This window comes from Colobus angolensis, unplaced genomic scaffold, assembly GCF_000951035.1.
Source record: "Colobus angolensis palliatus isolate OR3802 unplaced genomic scaffold, Cang.pa_1.0 Scaffold11, whole genome shotgun sequence".
Taxonomy (NCBI): Eukaryota; Metazoa; Chordata; class Mammalia; order Primates; family Cercopithecidae; genus Colobus; species Colobus angolensis.
The window spans coordinates 5,608,555-5,625,728 of record NW_012112030.1 but is presented as its reverse complement, the minus strand read 5'-3'; the positions used below and the strand labels follow the sequence as shown (position 1 = coordinate 5,625,728).

Below are 17,174 nucleotides of genomic sequence, written 5' to 3'. Positions count from 1 at the left end.
CTTTTGTTGCCATTGCTTTTGGTGTTTTAGAAATGAAGTCCTTTGCCCATGCCTATGTCCTGAATGGTATTGCCTAGGTCTTCTTCTAGGGTTTTTATGGTTTTAGGTCTAAAATTTAAGTCTCTAATCCATCTTGAATTAATTTTTGTATAAGGTGTAAGGAAGGGATGTACTGGATCATTTTCAGCCACACATGAACATTGTGTAACTGATATTATTTCACAATCTTTCTTATAGTTTAAATAAGATATAAGTTAATTCCACTTACACAAAATAGTCTAGAGGTGGTGGGGCAGCTCTGAAAATGAGGTAATCTGAGGAAACAATCTGCCCATTTATCATCCTCAATCTGTGACTTCTGGTTCTGGGTCCAAAGTGGCTGCTCTGTTTTCAAGACAGAAGCAAGGATAGGATGGGTAGGAAGAGAAGTGGGAGACATGGGTATGCAGTTCCGGGCAAGAGGCTTTATCTTGAAAGAGAGGATCTCAAAGTTGAGCACATCTCCTCTGCTAACATCTTGGTGTTACTCTACTCTGTTGGTCAAAACTAATTGTAAGGAAAGCGAGGAAATGATATTTATGGTGATATAGGAGTTAAGAAGAAATTACTTATGCGGATAGTGAGGTTACAGGGGTTCTCAGTAAAGTTTTCCATTTAATGAAAAGCAGTCCCCGAATCATTTCCTTTTCTAACAAAGAGCGGCCTGTAAAATTGAGCTACAGACATAGACAAGCAAGCTGGAAGCTTGGACAGGTAAATGCCGGCAGCTATGCCAATAGGCTACCTGTGACTAGGCATGATCAAAATGGTGGCTTTGTCTTCCATTCTGTTTGCCAGCTACGTGTACAGTAAGGAGGAGACAAAATGGCACTGGCCAAGTAGAAAGGCTATGTGCATAATAAGATTAAGGTGGAGCGACCAGCCTTCCCCACACACTATGTAAGCATCACATCTGGTCGAACCAATCTTTGGGCCCTGTGTAAATCAGACACTGCCTCCTCAAGCCTGCCTATAAAATCTGCTGCTGTCCACCACTCTTCTTTTTTTGGACACCTGTCTCTTGCAAGAGAGACAGGCCTCTGTTCTTCTGCCTATTGAACTTTCCCCTTTTTAACACAGCCACATGTGTTTGTGTCCTTAATCCTTTTGGTGGGAGAGGACGAACCTGGGTATTTACCCCAGACAACGATGCTGCTTCAGTGGCTTAGTGGCCATGCACTAAAATTCAAAAGGTTCTGATACTGAAAAGAAAAATGGGGTAGAATATATACTGGAGGATAGTTAGCAGTTTCTAGCATTCTTGCCTTGATCCATATCTCCCCTGAGCTATAATCCCAATTTTTTGTTCCGTTTTAGAGCAAATCTCTACAAGCGTATTGTCTATACCCACTGTCTCTCATTCTTTGTTTTCTTGGTAAAATAACTAGAAATTAATTGAATATTTCTTTTGTTTTTTTTTATTATACTTTAAGTTCTAGGGTACATGTGCATAACGTGCAGGTTTGTTACATATGTATACTTGTGCCATGTTGGTGTGCTGCACTCATCAACTCGTCAGCACCCATCAATTCATCATTTATATCAGGTATAACTCCCCAATGCAATCCCTCCCCTCTCCCCCCTCCCCATGATAGGCCCCAGTGTGTGATGTTCCCCTTCCCGAGTCCAAGTGAACTCATTGTTGAATATTTCTAAAAGATGTTCTGGTATCCAATGGAATAAAGAATAATAAAATATATAAAGACTTGATAAATCTATGGAACTATGATAATACTTTAATCTGAGTATTCTAATCTATAAGCTTGAAATAAATCATTCAGAGTGTTTGTATATAAAACAAAAATTTTCATTCAGCTTTATATAATTAAAAAATAAAATTTAAATCAAATAAGTTTCATTGTGGCTGTTACCACAAATAGAATAATTATATGATATTTTTAAGTTTAATTTTAAAATAGAAAAATGTTAATATATTAAAAAAATAGAAAAGTATATGATATCTGTGCCTTCCTACACTGACACTGACCCAATTTTCACTCCTTCCCTCTACTCCAAACCATCAGTAACTTCTTGCATACTTTAAGAGTTTCTTTCTAGATATAAATGAATACAATATGTATGTATATGTGTGTATATATATTTATTTTTATTTTTCAATACAAAGGCCAGCATACAATATACATTATTAGACACCATTTATTTTTAGTTAACTATATATGGAAGAATTTTTAGCCCATAGTTTTCTCATTCTATTTCTGTTTTCTTTTTTTGCAGTTGCATATTATTTTATTGCTTTGATAAACCATAATTTAGCTAGTCCTTGACCAACTATAACAAACAATCCTAAAATGAACAATTTTGTTCATATGGCATTTCATTTGTATGCAAGAGTGTCTATGGAAAAATTTTGCATAAGTGGAATTTTGGAATTAATGAGTATGTGCATTTTTTTGAATTTTGATTGACATTGACATATTACTCTCCATAGAAGCAGTACACATTTACCTTCGTCAGAACTACCAATGTATGAATGCTGAGATTACCAATAACATTGCCTTCAAGATGTCACCAGATTTTTGGATTTCTGACAATCAAATATGTGAAAAATAATGTCACAATTTGACCTTAATTAGTGTATCTCTTTTGACAAATAAAGATGAGCATGGCTTCATAACTTAAGGGCCATTTATATGTTTCCTTCTTTGACTGTTTATGAGCTGCTTGTTCACATCTTTTACTAAATTTCTAGATTCTCGCTCTCTTTTATAGACATTCTAGTGATGTGATTTGTAAATGCAGGTATTTTGTTTCCAAGTTTGTTGTTGGTTTTTGAAATTGTGTATGGTGGGTTTTTTTGATTGTTTGTTTGTTGTTTTTTTTTTTTACTCCACTAAAGATTTTGCTTTAAATATATTGGATATATCAGTCTTTTATTTGATGCCTTCTGGAGTTTGAATTTTGGTTCAAAAGGTCTTTCCCACTCCAAATTTATAAATCTCATGTTTTCTACTTTTATAGCTTCCTCTTTAACACTTAAGTATTTAGTAAATTTTGAATCTTCCTGTAGGGTATGAGGAATGTATCACACTTTATTGTTACATAGATGAATACTTATCTGTACCAACATACTCTTTTCTTTTTGCTTTTTTTGACGGTCCATACCCTACTAGTTGTTTTGGGATGTTAATTTTATCATATACAAAATTATCATATTTATTTACAAATGTTTTTGGCAGGACAACAAATGTGACCTCAGGATAAGATAAAGTCAAAATTTTGATTGCAACATCCTGCATTAAGATTCAGAACTATGTAAGGTATGTTTAGCAGGTTTTCTCAGGTTAAAAAAAAAATGACTTCTAAGAAATTTAAGGGTGTGTCTTTTAGACCATATTTGCTAGACAGCAGAAATCCTAATAATCCTATTCACAACAGCCTCACACATGGCCTAACCTAGAGAATGGTCTTTGTTGGAGAGATTTGTAGGTGTTGCTTTTGTCTTAGGGAATAAATCTCACTGAGGTTCATAGGAAACTCATGAACTTTTAAGAGAATTGTATTAGTAGAAACATTGCCAGATTGGACTTCAAATGATAGAGACAATTCAAAATGAAAAGAGATTTAAGATCCCTCAAACTTTATGGACAGGCAAAAGGCCGAGAACCCTTCTCAACTAACACATGTCCATTCTTGTGAAAAAGAAAGGATTGATTAGCATGTACAATAAACGCAGACCAGCAGAGAACTACTCTGAGGAAGCAGAACTGAGCCCTGGTGAGAGAACTGGTGACATGTTCCTGGTTATGTTTCAGAATGGCTATGGACCAGTAACTCATATATGCCTCCTGTTCTCTACCCTTTTAAGCAGTAATGTCTGTTACAGTTATCCTGTGACTCCTCCCAGCTGTGTGGTGGCAGATGACTTGTGTTTTTATTCTACAAGTCTTCAGATTGAGAGAAACTGTGCATTAGAAACTGCACTCAAGGAAGATGAACTCTAGGGACCTCAAATGTACTTGGACATAATTTAGATGATAAGATCCTAGATTTCAAGCTTGAGAATGGTGCAGTATTGTAATGAGACATCAAATATTGGAAGGGATTATGCATGAGTGTATTTTGCACACAGGACAGCTGCAAATCACTGGGGCCCCAGAGGAAGATTATGGTATCTAGTTGCTGAAAATTGCTCCCCCACTGAACCATGCCTCCTAGTATTCATGCCCTTGTGTAGTCTCCTCCCCTTAAATTTGGGCTTGCCCTGTGAATTGCACTAGATAAAAGGTATATGATGGAAGTGATAATGTATGACTTTCAAAGTTAGGCTAAGAGGTCTTTTAATTTCTTCCTTGGTCCCCTGCAATGCCTGTATTTCAGACACACCCTCTTGGAATCCTGTCACCATTTTGTGAGAATCTGAATCACAAGGAGAGGCCACTTGTAGGCACCTTTGTGGACATCCCCAGGTGTTGGCTAGCATTGACTGCATGCTGTATGAGGAGCTGTCTTGGACACTAGTCAAGTCGAATCTGCAAAGGACTGCAGCCCTAGTCAACATCTGACTGCAACTGTGTGAGAGACCCATGGCAAGCACTTCCCTGAATTTTAAGTTTTACTTTAAACCACTTCAGTTTTTTTTTTCTTTCTTTTTTCCTTTTTAGAGACAGGGTCTTGCTCTGTCACCCAGGCTAAAGGGCAGTGGTGTAATTGTAGCTCACTATAACCTCAAACTCCTGGGCTCAAGCTATCTTCCTGCCTCAGCTTTCTGCATAGCTGGGATTATAGGCATGAGCCACCACCTCTGACCCAATCCAGGTATTTTGACATTTAATATTTTAATTATTTTTCAGTCTAAATAGTTTTATGACTTTCATTATTATTCACTTTTAATTTTAAAGTTTATATGACAAAGAGTTTCAAACAAAACAAAATTAGACAAGACAGTATTATGAATCCAGACATACAATACTATAATACTAAAATATATCCACAATGCACATCCCCAATATCCATTAACCCATGTACAATTTTACCCTTCCCACATCCCATCCATATTGCCGTCTACATTCTACCACTATACCTCTCCTACTGTCATTTGGAAGCAATATCCTTAAGTATTTGGTTCTAGAAGATAAGGATTTTTTTTTCAAACAAAAGCACAACATTATTGTTGTATATAAACATTTAGTAAAAATATTTCATATCATAAGTATTCAAATATTTAGCTGCCACAAATTTCTAATTGCTGATTAAATGTCATAATTTTTTTATGTTGTTTGAATCAAGATCTAATTTAGGTTCATACTTTGTGATTGATTAATATGTCTTTTAAATCTCTTTTTAACTCATAAGTTCTTTCTCTTTCTGAGATAATGTATTTATGGGAGAATTTGCAATGTTTTCCTTCATGTACAAATTTTGCAGATTACATACCCATTATATAATTTAACATGTTCCTTTGAACTCTGTGTTTTCTGAAAATTAATAGATATATCTAGGCTTAAGCAGAATTAGCTTTGTTGTTGTTTTTTTTGGCATTTTTGTAACCTCACAGGTAGTATTTTATTCACTTATCAAGATCCCCTGAGTATCTGTTTCACTTTTTAGAAACTGTTGGTGCGCAAGCCTTAGATCCATTATTTCATTATGAGTTGCAAAATGGTGATCTTGGAGTTCAGCTTCTATGTGGGATATAAAAAGTTGCAATAAAATGTTGCTTTCATTGTAACAAGGAGAAATAAAATGGGATAATATTTCAAAACTATAACCTTTCTTGTACTCATCAGTGATCTGAGGTTGCAAGGTAACCAAGTGGAATGGATTGATTGATTCTGGAAATGTTCTATAGGATTTGACCATAAATAAAAATTGATCAAGCTTTGCCATTAACATTTGTGCATTTTATGGCATATAAATTATATCTTAATAAAAGAGAATTCCATAGCAAATCTTTTTATATGTAACTAGTTTATATAATAAAATATATATGCATTTTAAATAAGAATATGAGACCTAGAAATAAACTAAATATATATATATCCTATATATGTATATGTATCCTATACAGAAAAAAACTTTAAAATACTGAAACACACATAAGGAGACTTGAAAAATGACAATTAAAAATAAATAAATACAACCTGTTCTTGGATAAGAGAACTCAACCTTGAAAAGCTGACCGTGTTCCCTGTGTGAATGCACACATTTGATGAGATTCCAACTTTAAAAAAAAAAAATAACAAAGTTGATTCTAAATATCATATGAGAAAATAAAGGTGTAGTTGAGAAAAATAAGAGCAATGATGAAGAACTATCCCTATGAGATATTAAAATATACAGTTATGACAATTAAAATAATGTGATATATGAATACACAGAGAGAGCAAAGAAACACTAGAAATTCATTAAATACCCCACAAAATGTGTGGGAATTTAGTATAGGATAAAGGCATCCTTTCAAATTAGTGTGCTATGGGTGAGCTATTTAATAAAAGCTTGTGAGATTAAGTTGTATTTATGTTTCACTCCTGTGTGGAATTTCATGCTTTTTCTTAATTATCTACTGTTGTCCCTGTAAGACAATTATGTATTTCTTCACATTGTCATGTGGCTTGTGTGCCTGCCTGTAAGAAAAGTCACAGCACTCCACCATCAATCTTATTATTAGAGCATTAAAGCCAGGCTTGGTCATGTGACTTGCTTTAGCCAATAGAATGTAAGTGAAATTGACATACAACGCATTTGAGCAGAAGCATTGAGTCATTGCTTGATTCAGTTATTTCTCTTTTCCCTTTTCCAGGAGGATGGCACATTCTCATAAATAATACTTTGAGCTAGAGTTGAAACTGACTCAATAATCCCATAGACTTTTATTTTGAATAAACTTTCTGGTCTTAAAACTTGAAACTTACGTTCGTTTTATCTGACTTCCTTCCTCAGGAAAGGAACTTTAGGCCTCTCAAAAGAAAGTGTAAAAGAACTGAAACTCACCAGATCACCACATCCTGACAATGAGACATGGGATCCCTCATTCATCATAATTGCTTCCTTGTCCCTCCCTAGTTCCCATTTTCTTACAAGTTGTTACATTTGTTCCCTGCTATATAAAACCCTGGTTTTAGTTGGTCAGGAAGATGGATTTGGAACTGAACTCCCATCTCCTCAGCTGCAGGACCCAATTAAAGCCTTGTTCCTTGGCAATACTTGTCTCAGTGATTGGCTTTCTGTGCAGCAAGCAGCAGGACCTAGACCGGACCCCTGGTATTTCAGTAATAGAATCTGTTGTTATTTTCATTTCTCAATGAGAAAGCTGAGGCAGTATGAGGTTAAACAACTGCCCTACAAAGGACATGAACTCAAAAGAAGACATTCATGTGGCCAACAAACATAAGAAAAAAAGTTCAACATCACTAATCATTAGAGAAATGCAAATCAAAATGACAATGAGATACCATCTCATGCCAGTCAAAATGTTGATTATTAAAAAGTCAAGAAACAACACATGCTGGTGAAGTTGCAGAGAAAAAGGATTGCTTGTACTCTGTTGGGAGTGTAAATTAGTTCAACTATTGTGGAATACAATGTGTGGCAGTTTCTCAAAGATCTAGAGGCGGAAATACCATTTGACCCAGCAATCCCATTACTGGGTATATACACAAAAGGATATAAATCATTCTACTATAAAGATATAAACATACATGCACATGTATATTCATTGCAGCACTCTTCATAATAGCAAAGACATGGAATCAACCCAAATGCCCATCAATGATCGACTGTATAAAGAAAACATGGTACATATACACCATGGGATATTATGCACAATAAAAAGGAATGAAATCATGTCCTTTGCAGGGACATGGATGGAATTGGAAGCCATTATCCTCAGCAGACTAACGCAGGAACAGAAAACCAAAAGTCGCGTGCTGTCACTTATAAGTGGGAGCTGAACAATGAGAACACAGGGACACATGATGGGGAACAACACACACTGCTGCCTGTAAGGGAGAGTTTGGGGAGGGAAAGCATCAGGAAGAATAGCAAATGGATGTCAGGCTTAATACCTAGGTGATGGGTTGACCTGTGGAGCAAACCATTATGGCACATGTTTACCTATGTAACAAACTTGCACATTCTGCACATGTACCTCGGAATTTAAAATAAAAGTTGAAGAAAAAAAAGAAAGAAACCCTCACCGGGGGAAGGGATAGTGGAAAATAAATAAATAAATAAATAAATAAATAAATAACTGCCCTAGTGACATAGTTGGTGAGGCAGGGATGGAATCAAGATTCAAACCTAGGCAGTTTGGCTCTAGTGTCTAAAATTTAACCACTGTACAACACTGCCTCTTTCCAACATATTCTCCATTTACTCCAATAATTTTTGCCTCCGGTCAAATCAGTTTTTGATGCTTTTGCTTAGGATATTCTTTCTCAAGAAATATTTATGCCTTCCTAATTATTAATCAGTACTACATACTTTTGCCTTTAGCTTCTAAGTAAAAGCCTCCTAGACCAAAGAACATTTTTTTTCTAATGTCTCTTAGAACTTTATTTAAAATTTTCCTTGATTTGACTTTATATCCACATTTGGAATACAAGCAAATATGTTACACAACTGTAATCTTAATAGTATTTGAAATAATATAACTCATCATGTGAACATGCTATTAATGTCTGAAGAATGAATGATGATAGTTTGACCAGAAATACATATTTATTCAGCAAACCTTTTTAGTGTCTATTTTATAGAGACAAATAGTGCCATTCCTTCTAAGTAAATGTATAGGACAGAGAATCCAGCAAAATATACAGCCTGTATGGTCCTCAAACATTTCCATGCTCTGTATCTACGGAGAAAAGAAAAACGTAAGAAGGTTGTAGGGTTTCCTGAGGAGCATTCAGTTGAGTGTGGGCAACAGAATGAGTTTACGCAGGGTCAGCAAACTTTGTGAAAGGCCAGATGGTAATTATTTTAGGTTTATATGTCATGTGGTCTGTCATGACTAATCAGCACACAAAGGCAGCCATAGACAATAATAAGTGTGGCTATGTGCCAATAAAGCTTCATTTACAAAATTAAGTGTAAGGCTAGATTTGGTTTGAGGGGTGTGATTAGTTGACCATTGCGTTGAAGGAAGCCCAATTAGCTGTGAAGTGAAATGTTGCTTTTAGAGAGAGATGTCCTACAAATAAACAAAGCTTATTGACTTTTCTGGGAGTGAATATCTGAAATTGGAGAGTCCGCTACAGAATAGGCTTGCTACGCCGCAGTTTCGTCTCGGTGTGAGGACATGCCATGTGGATTGTCTCAGATGTAGAAAAAGCACCGAAGTGAATTTAAAATGTAGGGGCTCTTGGAGAGTGGGTTAATGCCATTCTAGTACTGGTCATAAGCTGTGACCTCTTACCTGTGCTGCAGGGGGCGATATACTCAGCAACCACTGACTCATCTGAAAGATACATTGGGTGAAGGAAGAAACAAAAGATCTATGAACTAGGGACCGTGGTAGATCTGTCTAGTCACTTTACTACTGGAGAAAAGCATGCCCTATCAGAATTGTCAAAACGTCATGTAAATAGACCAGAATTAAACAGGATCATTAGCATATTTATATTTTCTTTCCCTGAGACCAGAGATGCAGATAGAAGCCTGTTCAGACGGCATATGTTCAAATTTTAAATTCTTGGGAAGATGATCATAATTGCATTAATCTGTAGTTCTCTCTTCCATGACCTCTCTGCTTCTATTCACTTTGTTCAGCTTGCTCCCTTAATTCCTTTTCTAAGATTATGGTTCCAGCTTGAAACACTCCTCCTACTTTTATAGACCCCTAAAATTGCATTCATCCTCTAGGATCCAAATCAGATCTTTCTTCTTGTTTGTTCTTCCTGAACACCAGCCTTCTGTGCTGTTTTTGCCTCTCAAACTTATTGCTTAGCTCACTAACACTCATTTGTCACAAATAGTCTTTCCTTGTTATATAATCTTTTCATCTGTATTATGTTACCTATGTCTCTAAACTACTTGAAGGCAATGACTATATATTATCATTCTTTTAAAATTCTTCAGTTTCTGACTCAAAAAACACTAATTGATAAATTTGTTCAGTAAATGTTTTTTGTTTTGTTTTGTTTTTTCTTTTTTTTTTGAGACAGAGTCTCGCACTGTCACCCGGGCTGGAGTGCAATGGCGCGATCTCGGCTCACTGCAACCTCTGTCTCCTGGGCTTACACAATTCCCTGCCTCAGTCTCCAAAGTAGCTGGGATTACAGGTGCACACCACCACACCAGACTAATTTTTTGTATTTTTAGTAGAGATGGGGTTTCACTATGTTGGCCAGACTGTAGTAAGTCATTTTCATAGTATACATCTTGGAGGAAAGAAACAAAAGATTAATGTTGACTAACTGGGTGAAGAACAGGATCAACTGTCACAACAGGATCCATTTCTTGGCTCTGGTTAAGATTAATTGTTTCATTTTTCTCTCACTCACCTGTCTCATAGTAATCGTAGACTTTAACAATTGCTGGCTTCAAGTCTCTTACTGGGATGTCTTGCAGAACCATGAAGGAAAAACTTAGTGTCTGATTTGTCACCTAAAAGGAAAAGTGGGAGTAATCAATAACCTAGAAAGCCTCCTTTCTCTCATGAGCAAAACATATTCTTATTGTTCTTTGACTCTTTTTTACCAGTGTCTTTAGGTGAGCAGACATTTGTGGATGTCAACACGGGTTTTAGAATGCATCCTGGGGAACTCTATTTACAGTCAACAAATTTTCACAGATTTTCTTCAATTGAGACAACCCTATTATTTTGTAGTCCCTTGGTATGAGATTAAATCTTTGGGCCCATGTGAATGTGTTCTAAGCTGGAGAAACATGGTTTCATGCAACCTGTAATTAAAACCACAAAGTATTCTTTCTGTTTGGATACAGAAAACATTTTCTTTGTTTTATGGTCTTATTTGAAAATATTCATAAAATCCACATTTTATTTTATGGTGACATTTTAGAATGTTAATATTATCACTAGTCAACCACTGGGATCATATTTATTCATTTCGTGGAGGTGGTCTTTAAAATAACAGGAATGCATGATAAACCTTTAGTCCTATTGATTTATCACTTCAAATTTAATATTTATTCATATTGTTGGGGAGTGAGGTCTTTAAAACAAAAGGAATACATGGTATGCCTTTTGTTCTATTGATTTTATACTTTAAATTTCATGGAAAAATCATATTCCAATTTTAACATAATTGAAAATAGAACAGAACACTACATGGAGTTCAAAGGAGATTTCCCCTCTTATTCTTCTTGGAATAGAGAAACTTTCTGGAAGGACATTGCTAATGATTGTTTTCCTTATATTACTGACTATTTACTATTCTAGGGGAGAGACTCACTTAGAAAGACGACCTATATGTAGTCTCAGCCAGGATGTCAGAGCCCTCACCTGTTCCACATAAATGAGGACATGGTTGTTGTTCACTTCTGTCCGGCTCACGGAGCTAGATCTTTCAAGCTGGAGAGAATTGGAAAACTCAGAAAGTTAGAGAACAGATGTGAGAATGCTGTGAGATCTAGAGCAGATTGTAATAAGGGACAAATGGTCGTTCTCTGAAGAGAAGAAAGCTAATTGTTTTCAGGTCAAGAGTTCCACTATTCTTCAATATCCAAGTAACACATTAGATCCTCTGGCATCTTTGATAAGTTTAGTTCACGTTGATTTTTTCCCTTCCCAAACTTTTAGTGCATGTCAGTCAGTTTGGGATTTAAACCATATCCTGTCTTTCTTGGGTGGTTTTATTGTTTTGTGCTCATGTGCTTTAAATTCCTAACTAACCTATGAGTGGCCTAAGGGTGGGGACTCCTTGTGCATTTCTCTGGTATCATATATGTCCCTTAGCGTAGGGCCAAATAAATAGTTCATTTACTTCCTGGGTTTGGGGAAAATATTTTTTTTCGAGGCAGGATGATGTTGACATGGTTTTGATATTGGTAGGGTCTTAGTTTGGAGATACAGAACATACTTTTCTGTGAGGTCTATTAGGATTAAAATACACCTACCATTTTTACTGTTTGTTTCAGGGGAATAAAACCAGATACCATCTTTACATCAACAATCACCATATTGGAAGCAGGACGGTTTCCTGTGTAACTGTAGTGTCAAGGAAAAAAGAAGTTAGGGTTTTATACGTAATAGAAAGCCAAATTTCTGCTTTCAAGAGTCACCTTAAGCCTGTCTGTCTTCAATACGTTGTCCCAGCAATATTCTACAAAGGTCAGTGTTCCCTGGACATGTGCAACATTGACATTGGACACGTGAATATACATCAGATCTGCCACTTGCTAAAATTACAGATGTTTAAGCATCACCCCAAAACTATCAAATCAAAATCTTTGGTAGTGAATCTTGCTAATTGGCATTTTTAACATATCTATGGTTTTTACACACCTCATGTATATGGTTCATTCGTGATTTAGTATATATTACTTTTATATTTTTAGTAGAGAAAGGATCACGTCATAATGATAAAAGGTTAAATTCATTTATAGATATATCAATTCTAAATTATATTAATCTAATAACATAGCTTCCAAATGGACTATTAATTTCTGGTAATTCCAAGTTGCTTTGGGGCCAAAGATCAGGTGATGAGGTCAGAATGTCTTACCTGACGGTCAGTGAGATATGGAAGCTGGTGTGGCCTTCGCGTCCATCACAAGTTTGGGGCACAGTCTGCACTTTTAAAGCAAATGGGGAGTCCTCTTTGTCTGGAAGAATATTATATTTCATGGATGTCTGTGAAACAGCAAAGACACTATCAGTTTCTCTCTTTTTCTGGGACCCCTCACTTCCTCATTATTTAATGTCTCCGGAGGTGCCCTTTACTTTCTCAGGAAGGAAGGAACAGCGTTTCCATTTCAATTGGCAAGTTTAAAGTTGACTCTCACCCATATAACCTTGGAGCCTCACCTGAAGATACACACATCTTTCTCCAGTTACTGTTATAACATATTCTCCAGGGAGCTCTGGCAATGAGATCTGCTGCAGTAACAGGAGGTTGTTGTTGTCTACTTGGAAATTTGTGGAAAAGGTCCGTGAATCCTGAATGGTGACCTGTGCAGTTTTCTCAGTTCTGGTGAAAGTGGCTGCTCCATACCTGGACAGGGCATGGAGAGCCACCACTGTGTCCTGGAAGAGATGAGTGGACAACCACCCCGAAGAGTAAATTTTTGGTGTCTGGGATTTTCCTCCAAAGTCTGTGTTAACCTGCCATGAGGGAAGCTGACTTTTTACTCCTAAAATAGATCTTCACTAATTGCCCTTCCTTTTTCTCTGCCTTTCAGGCATTATCAAAATCATGCTGTAATTTCTCCAAATGAAATAAAAGGCTAATAATGTTTATTAATTTCACAATTTATTTTCATCGATAGTCCTTTTGGATATGTCCTTCAAAGAATAGGTCTAAAACTAAGAAGTTAAGACAAAAATAGTGACCATTTTTAAGTAGATGATTGACCAGTTAGATGGAAGAGGGATAAAAATTTACCGTACATAAAAATGGTATGAGACAAGTTGCACTTTCTTGAGTTTCTTTTCACCTTCATCTAGCTTGTTTTTATTTCCCCTGCCTAATCTCTCTGAAAAACAAAAGTTTCACTATGTAGATCCTAACTGTTGAAAGAAGATATGTAGGAGGGAAAAGCCAGACACTCTGGATGTTTAATACAATCATTTATACTGTCGATAAAATATTTTTAGAATTATGCTAGAAAAATAAATTTTCAAGAGCTTCAGCTTAAATATCAACCTAAAGAGAAAGTAAGAAGAGCACACTCAGGGAAAGGAGAAAGGAGTGAAGAGGCTGAGTTCCTTGGAGTAGTTGAAATGGAACTTCTCATTCTGAAAAGATCAAAGTGGATTCTACTTAGTCACTGTGCTTTTAATTACACATTTTTTGGAGGGATACATCTTAGAGGATTTCTTGTTAGATTCCGAAGATGTCTGGAATGTTGATTCCCAACTGGAGGAAATTTTTTCTTGTTTCAACTGGAAGTGGGGTGCTACTGGCATCTAATGGGGAGAGGCCAGGGATGCTATTGAACATTTTATAAGGCTGAGGATAGCTCCTTTTACAACGATGATGTGGCTCTGAATGTCAATAGTATTGATGCTGAAAAACTCTGGTCTAGAATGTGTCCAATGACCATAGCACAGCTTTAGAGGGTAAAGATGCTCCTTGTAAGTCTCCATGTTGCTAACATATTAACATAGGGCTTAGTGAAAATTGTTGTGGAGGATGTCTTAAGTCTTTCCTTTAAATTCCCATGGTCCTCAAATATTCCTAAATACTTATTCTATGATTTAATAATTGCCTTCTCTTTTCTATTAACTGTTCTACTTTTAAGCCTCCCAATTGCCAAGTGAACTTGGAGCAGAAGACTCTTTGGGAATCACTGACCTGGGTGGAGGAGAAACCGCCCTGAGAGTTCTGCTGCTTCATAATCCACTTCACAATGTTAGTTGCAGAGGTCAGGTCCCCTGAGGTGGGGGCTGGCTGGGCCGTGAGATAAGCGAGGAGCACATAGGATGTCATCTCCACCTCAGCAGAGGGAGCCTGGGGTTGGTAAAAATGCCCCACTGGTGCCTTGGGTTTCTGAGGTCTCTCCCAATGGACGAGGTTGTCTTAAGGGTAAGAAACAGAAGATAACTGCAACTCACAGATAAGTAATTATAACTGGTAAATAAGAGAATGCACATTCATAATACATGGAGCTGAAAATAATACAGGAGAAGCAAGCTCTTCTCTGTCATAAACTCCTAAAACTCACTAACTCACACTTTTATGCTGAACTTCGTCCTGTGGGATGAAGGTAGGGTAGGCTGATGGAGGAAGAAGCATAGAGCATACTCACCAATCTCTCAAATGTTATTTTAGTTGGACTGATGGAAGGGAAAAGTGGTAGACAGAGTTATTTCATTGTTTGTGATATTTCCTGAGAATTGCAGTATAGACTAGAATGTAAAACCTAAAATGACTTTTGTGATGCTCTCTCTGGCAAATAGAGATAAAAATACTTTGAAAATGTGATTGAGTTTTCTTTCTTTTTGTTATATCTCTTTTCTTTCTTTTTTTTTTTCTCCTCAATTGCATCGGTCCCTTTTTGTTCTTTTGGTAACCTCTTCCAGAGTTAACTACTTCCATTGTAGGTGATGAAATGTATAAGGCCCCACTTCAAATGTTGGCACTACTATAAGCATGTTCTTTCCCATTAATTCAACTCAGAATTAAAACTTTTGATTCTTGTTTTTTTTGTACTCCAGCCTCAGATATAGTTTCCAATGTAGAAGTTATCTCATGGCAGTCATATTCTTTCTAATAGTGGTCTACAACCAGACTTCAGTTTCTCCAAGAACACTACAAGATAGATTGAATTTAAATATGTACTAAACTATATAACACTCTTTCAAACGAGTTTGAATGCATTTTATTTTTAGACAACCTTTATGACATTTTTTCCTTAAAGACAATGCCTCTGCTCCAAATAAATCATGGTCAAAACAAACGAAGATCTCAAGATGGCATCAGTTCCACTTGTCTAAGTCCTGGTGTTGTGTGGATGACAAGCAGAAGCCAGTTATGATGACAGGTGATACATCCAAAGTAACTGCCAAATTTGTTAACAGTTTTCCATTTCTAAACCATGGAAAATCTTCTGTGGAGTCACACCACCCTCCCGGTAGGCCGGCAGAGGCACCATGCTGTATGAGTTACTGTTTTCACTAATAAAGAACTGGCAGATTTTATTCCTTCTTGACCTTTTGGCTAAGATCAAGTGAAGAATTGGTAGTTTTTGAGATTAGCAAGAGTGTGCTTGATTTGTTCTGCAGCTCCTGTCATAAAAGGTTTTACTCCTTCTGGTCTCTGTTCTTTAAGTTTGTCTTTGATTTTATGTCAGCTTTGATGTTCTTCTTGTAGGCTTCTTTTGTGAAGTTGGTTCCTGCATGTGATTGTTCTTGACAATATCAACACCGGTGATTACTCTGCTTCCAGTACCTTCGCCTTGGGAAACCTCAGTGAAGGCATTTCCACCAATAAGCGAGTCATCAATGTCACCCTCTGTCCTACTGACCATCTTCCCCTCCACCTCCAGGCACAGTCCTTCCTCCATCTCTGGATCTTGTAAATGTCAGAGAACATGTCAGCGTGGCTGATGAGATCCTGGTAGATAATTACGATGGTAGCTAAAAGGAGACTACAGCAGCACTAGCTTAGCAGGAGCCTGGAGCATGAAGCGAGCGAGCATGGTGCAGCCAGGACGGCATTGGGTAGGGGGTTTAGAGGGTATGCAAGAGCTGTTGTACTTCTTTTCATTCAAGTAAGTAGGCAGAAATCATGAGAAAATGAATATATTTGTCTATTATATTGGTTTTAGCAAGTAGAAATAAAATTCCACAATTTATCAGCAGCATTACGTCTATTATGTTCCGTTCTGTATAACATATGCAATCCCAGAGAAGACAGTTTTATAAGAGGTGCTCTGATCTCACAATGCATGACTTGGCTAGAGAATTACAGATGAAACTTGTGGATTTCAGCAGGAATATATTTCTCCTCTTTTTGTAGAATCAGTGTAAACGGAAATGGAAATTTGGTACCATTGGCTGTTTGCTCTCACCTTTTTTTGCACACTTAAAAAAAACTTTATTTATTTATTTATTTTTAAATTTAATTTAATTTAATTTTAAGTTCTATGGTACATGTGCAGGATGTGCATGTTTGTTACATAGGTGTGCCATGGTGGTTTGCTGCACCTCTCAACCATCACCTAGTTATTAGGTCCTGCATGCATTAGTTATTTATCCTCTCTGTTCTCCCTCTCTGCACCTCCCAGACAGGCCCCAGTGTGTGTTGTTCCCCTCCCTGTATCTATGTGTTCTCATTGTTCAGCTCCCACTTATAAGAGCTCTCACCTTCTTTCACAGCTTCCTTATCAAGTGAGTTCAGTATTTCTCTACTCTGATCTTGGTTTCCCACTAGGGAAAAAGCATAGGCCAGCAATGCCTTGGTGTAGACATGGCTCCCGTGGGTCCCCTCCTTCGCTACATTCCAGGCTGACTCCAGGCAGAACAGGGCATTGCGAACAATAGAGTGCTGTAA

At 36.8% G+C, this 17,174-nt stretch overlaps 1 protein-coding gene across 1 annotated transcript in view; it reads right to left on the bottom strand.

Moving 5' to 3' along the window:
* Nucleotides 1-8,696: 8,696 nt before the first annotated feature.
* Nucleotides 8,697-17,174, bottom strand: part of PZP (pregnancy-zone protein) — a 61,871-nt gene continuing 53,393 nt past the window's right edge. The window contains exons 28-36 of the mRNA XM_011953278.1: nucleotides 16,988-17,168; nucleotides 14,475-14,698; nucleotides 12,986-13,204; nucleotides 12,684-12,811; nucleotides 12,076-12,166; nucleotides 11,462-11,530; nucleotides 10,500-10,602; nucleotides 9,413-9,454; nucleotides 8,697-8,851 (exon numbers count right to left, since the gene is read on the bottom strand). Of these exons, the coding sequence (XP_011808668.1) occupies nucleotides 8,829-8,851; nucleotides 9,413-9,454; nucleotides 10,500-10,602; nucleotides 11,462-11,530; nucleotides 12,076-12,166; nucleotides 12,684-12,811; nucleotides 12,986-13,204; nucleotides 14,475-14,698; nucleotides 16,988-17,168 (1,080 nt within the window). The 3' untranslated portion in view covers nucleotides 8,697-8,828. The remainder of the gene's footprint in view (nucleotides 8,852-9,412; nucleotides 9,455-10,499; nucleotides 10,603-11,461; nucleotides 11,531-12,075; nucleotides 12,167-12,683; nucleotides 12,812-12,985; nucleotides 13,205-14,474; nucleotides 14,699-16,987; nucleotides 17,169-17,174) is intronic.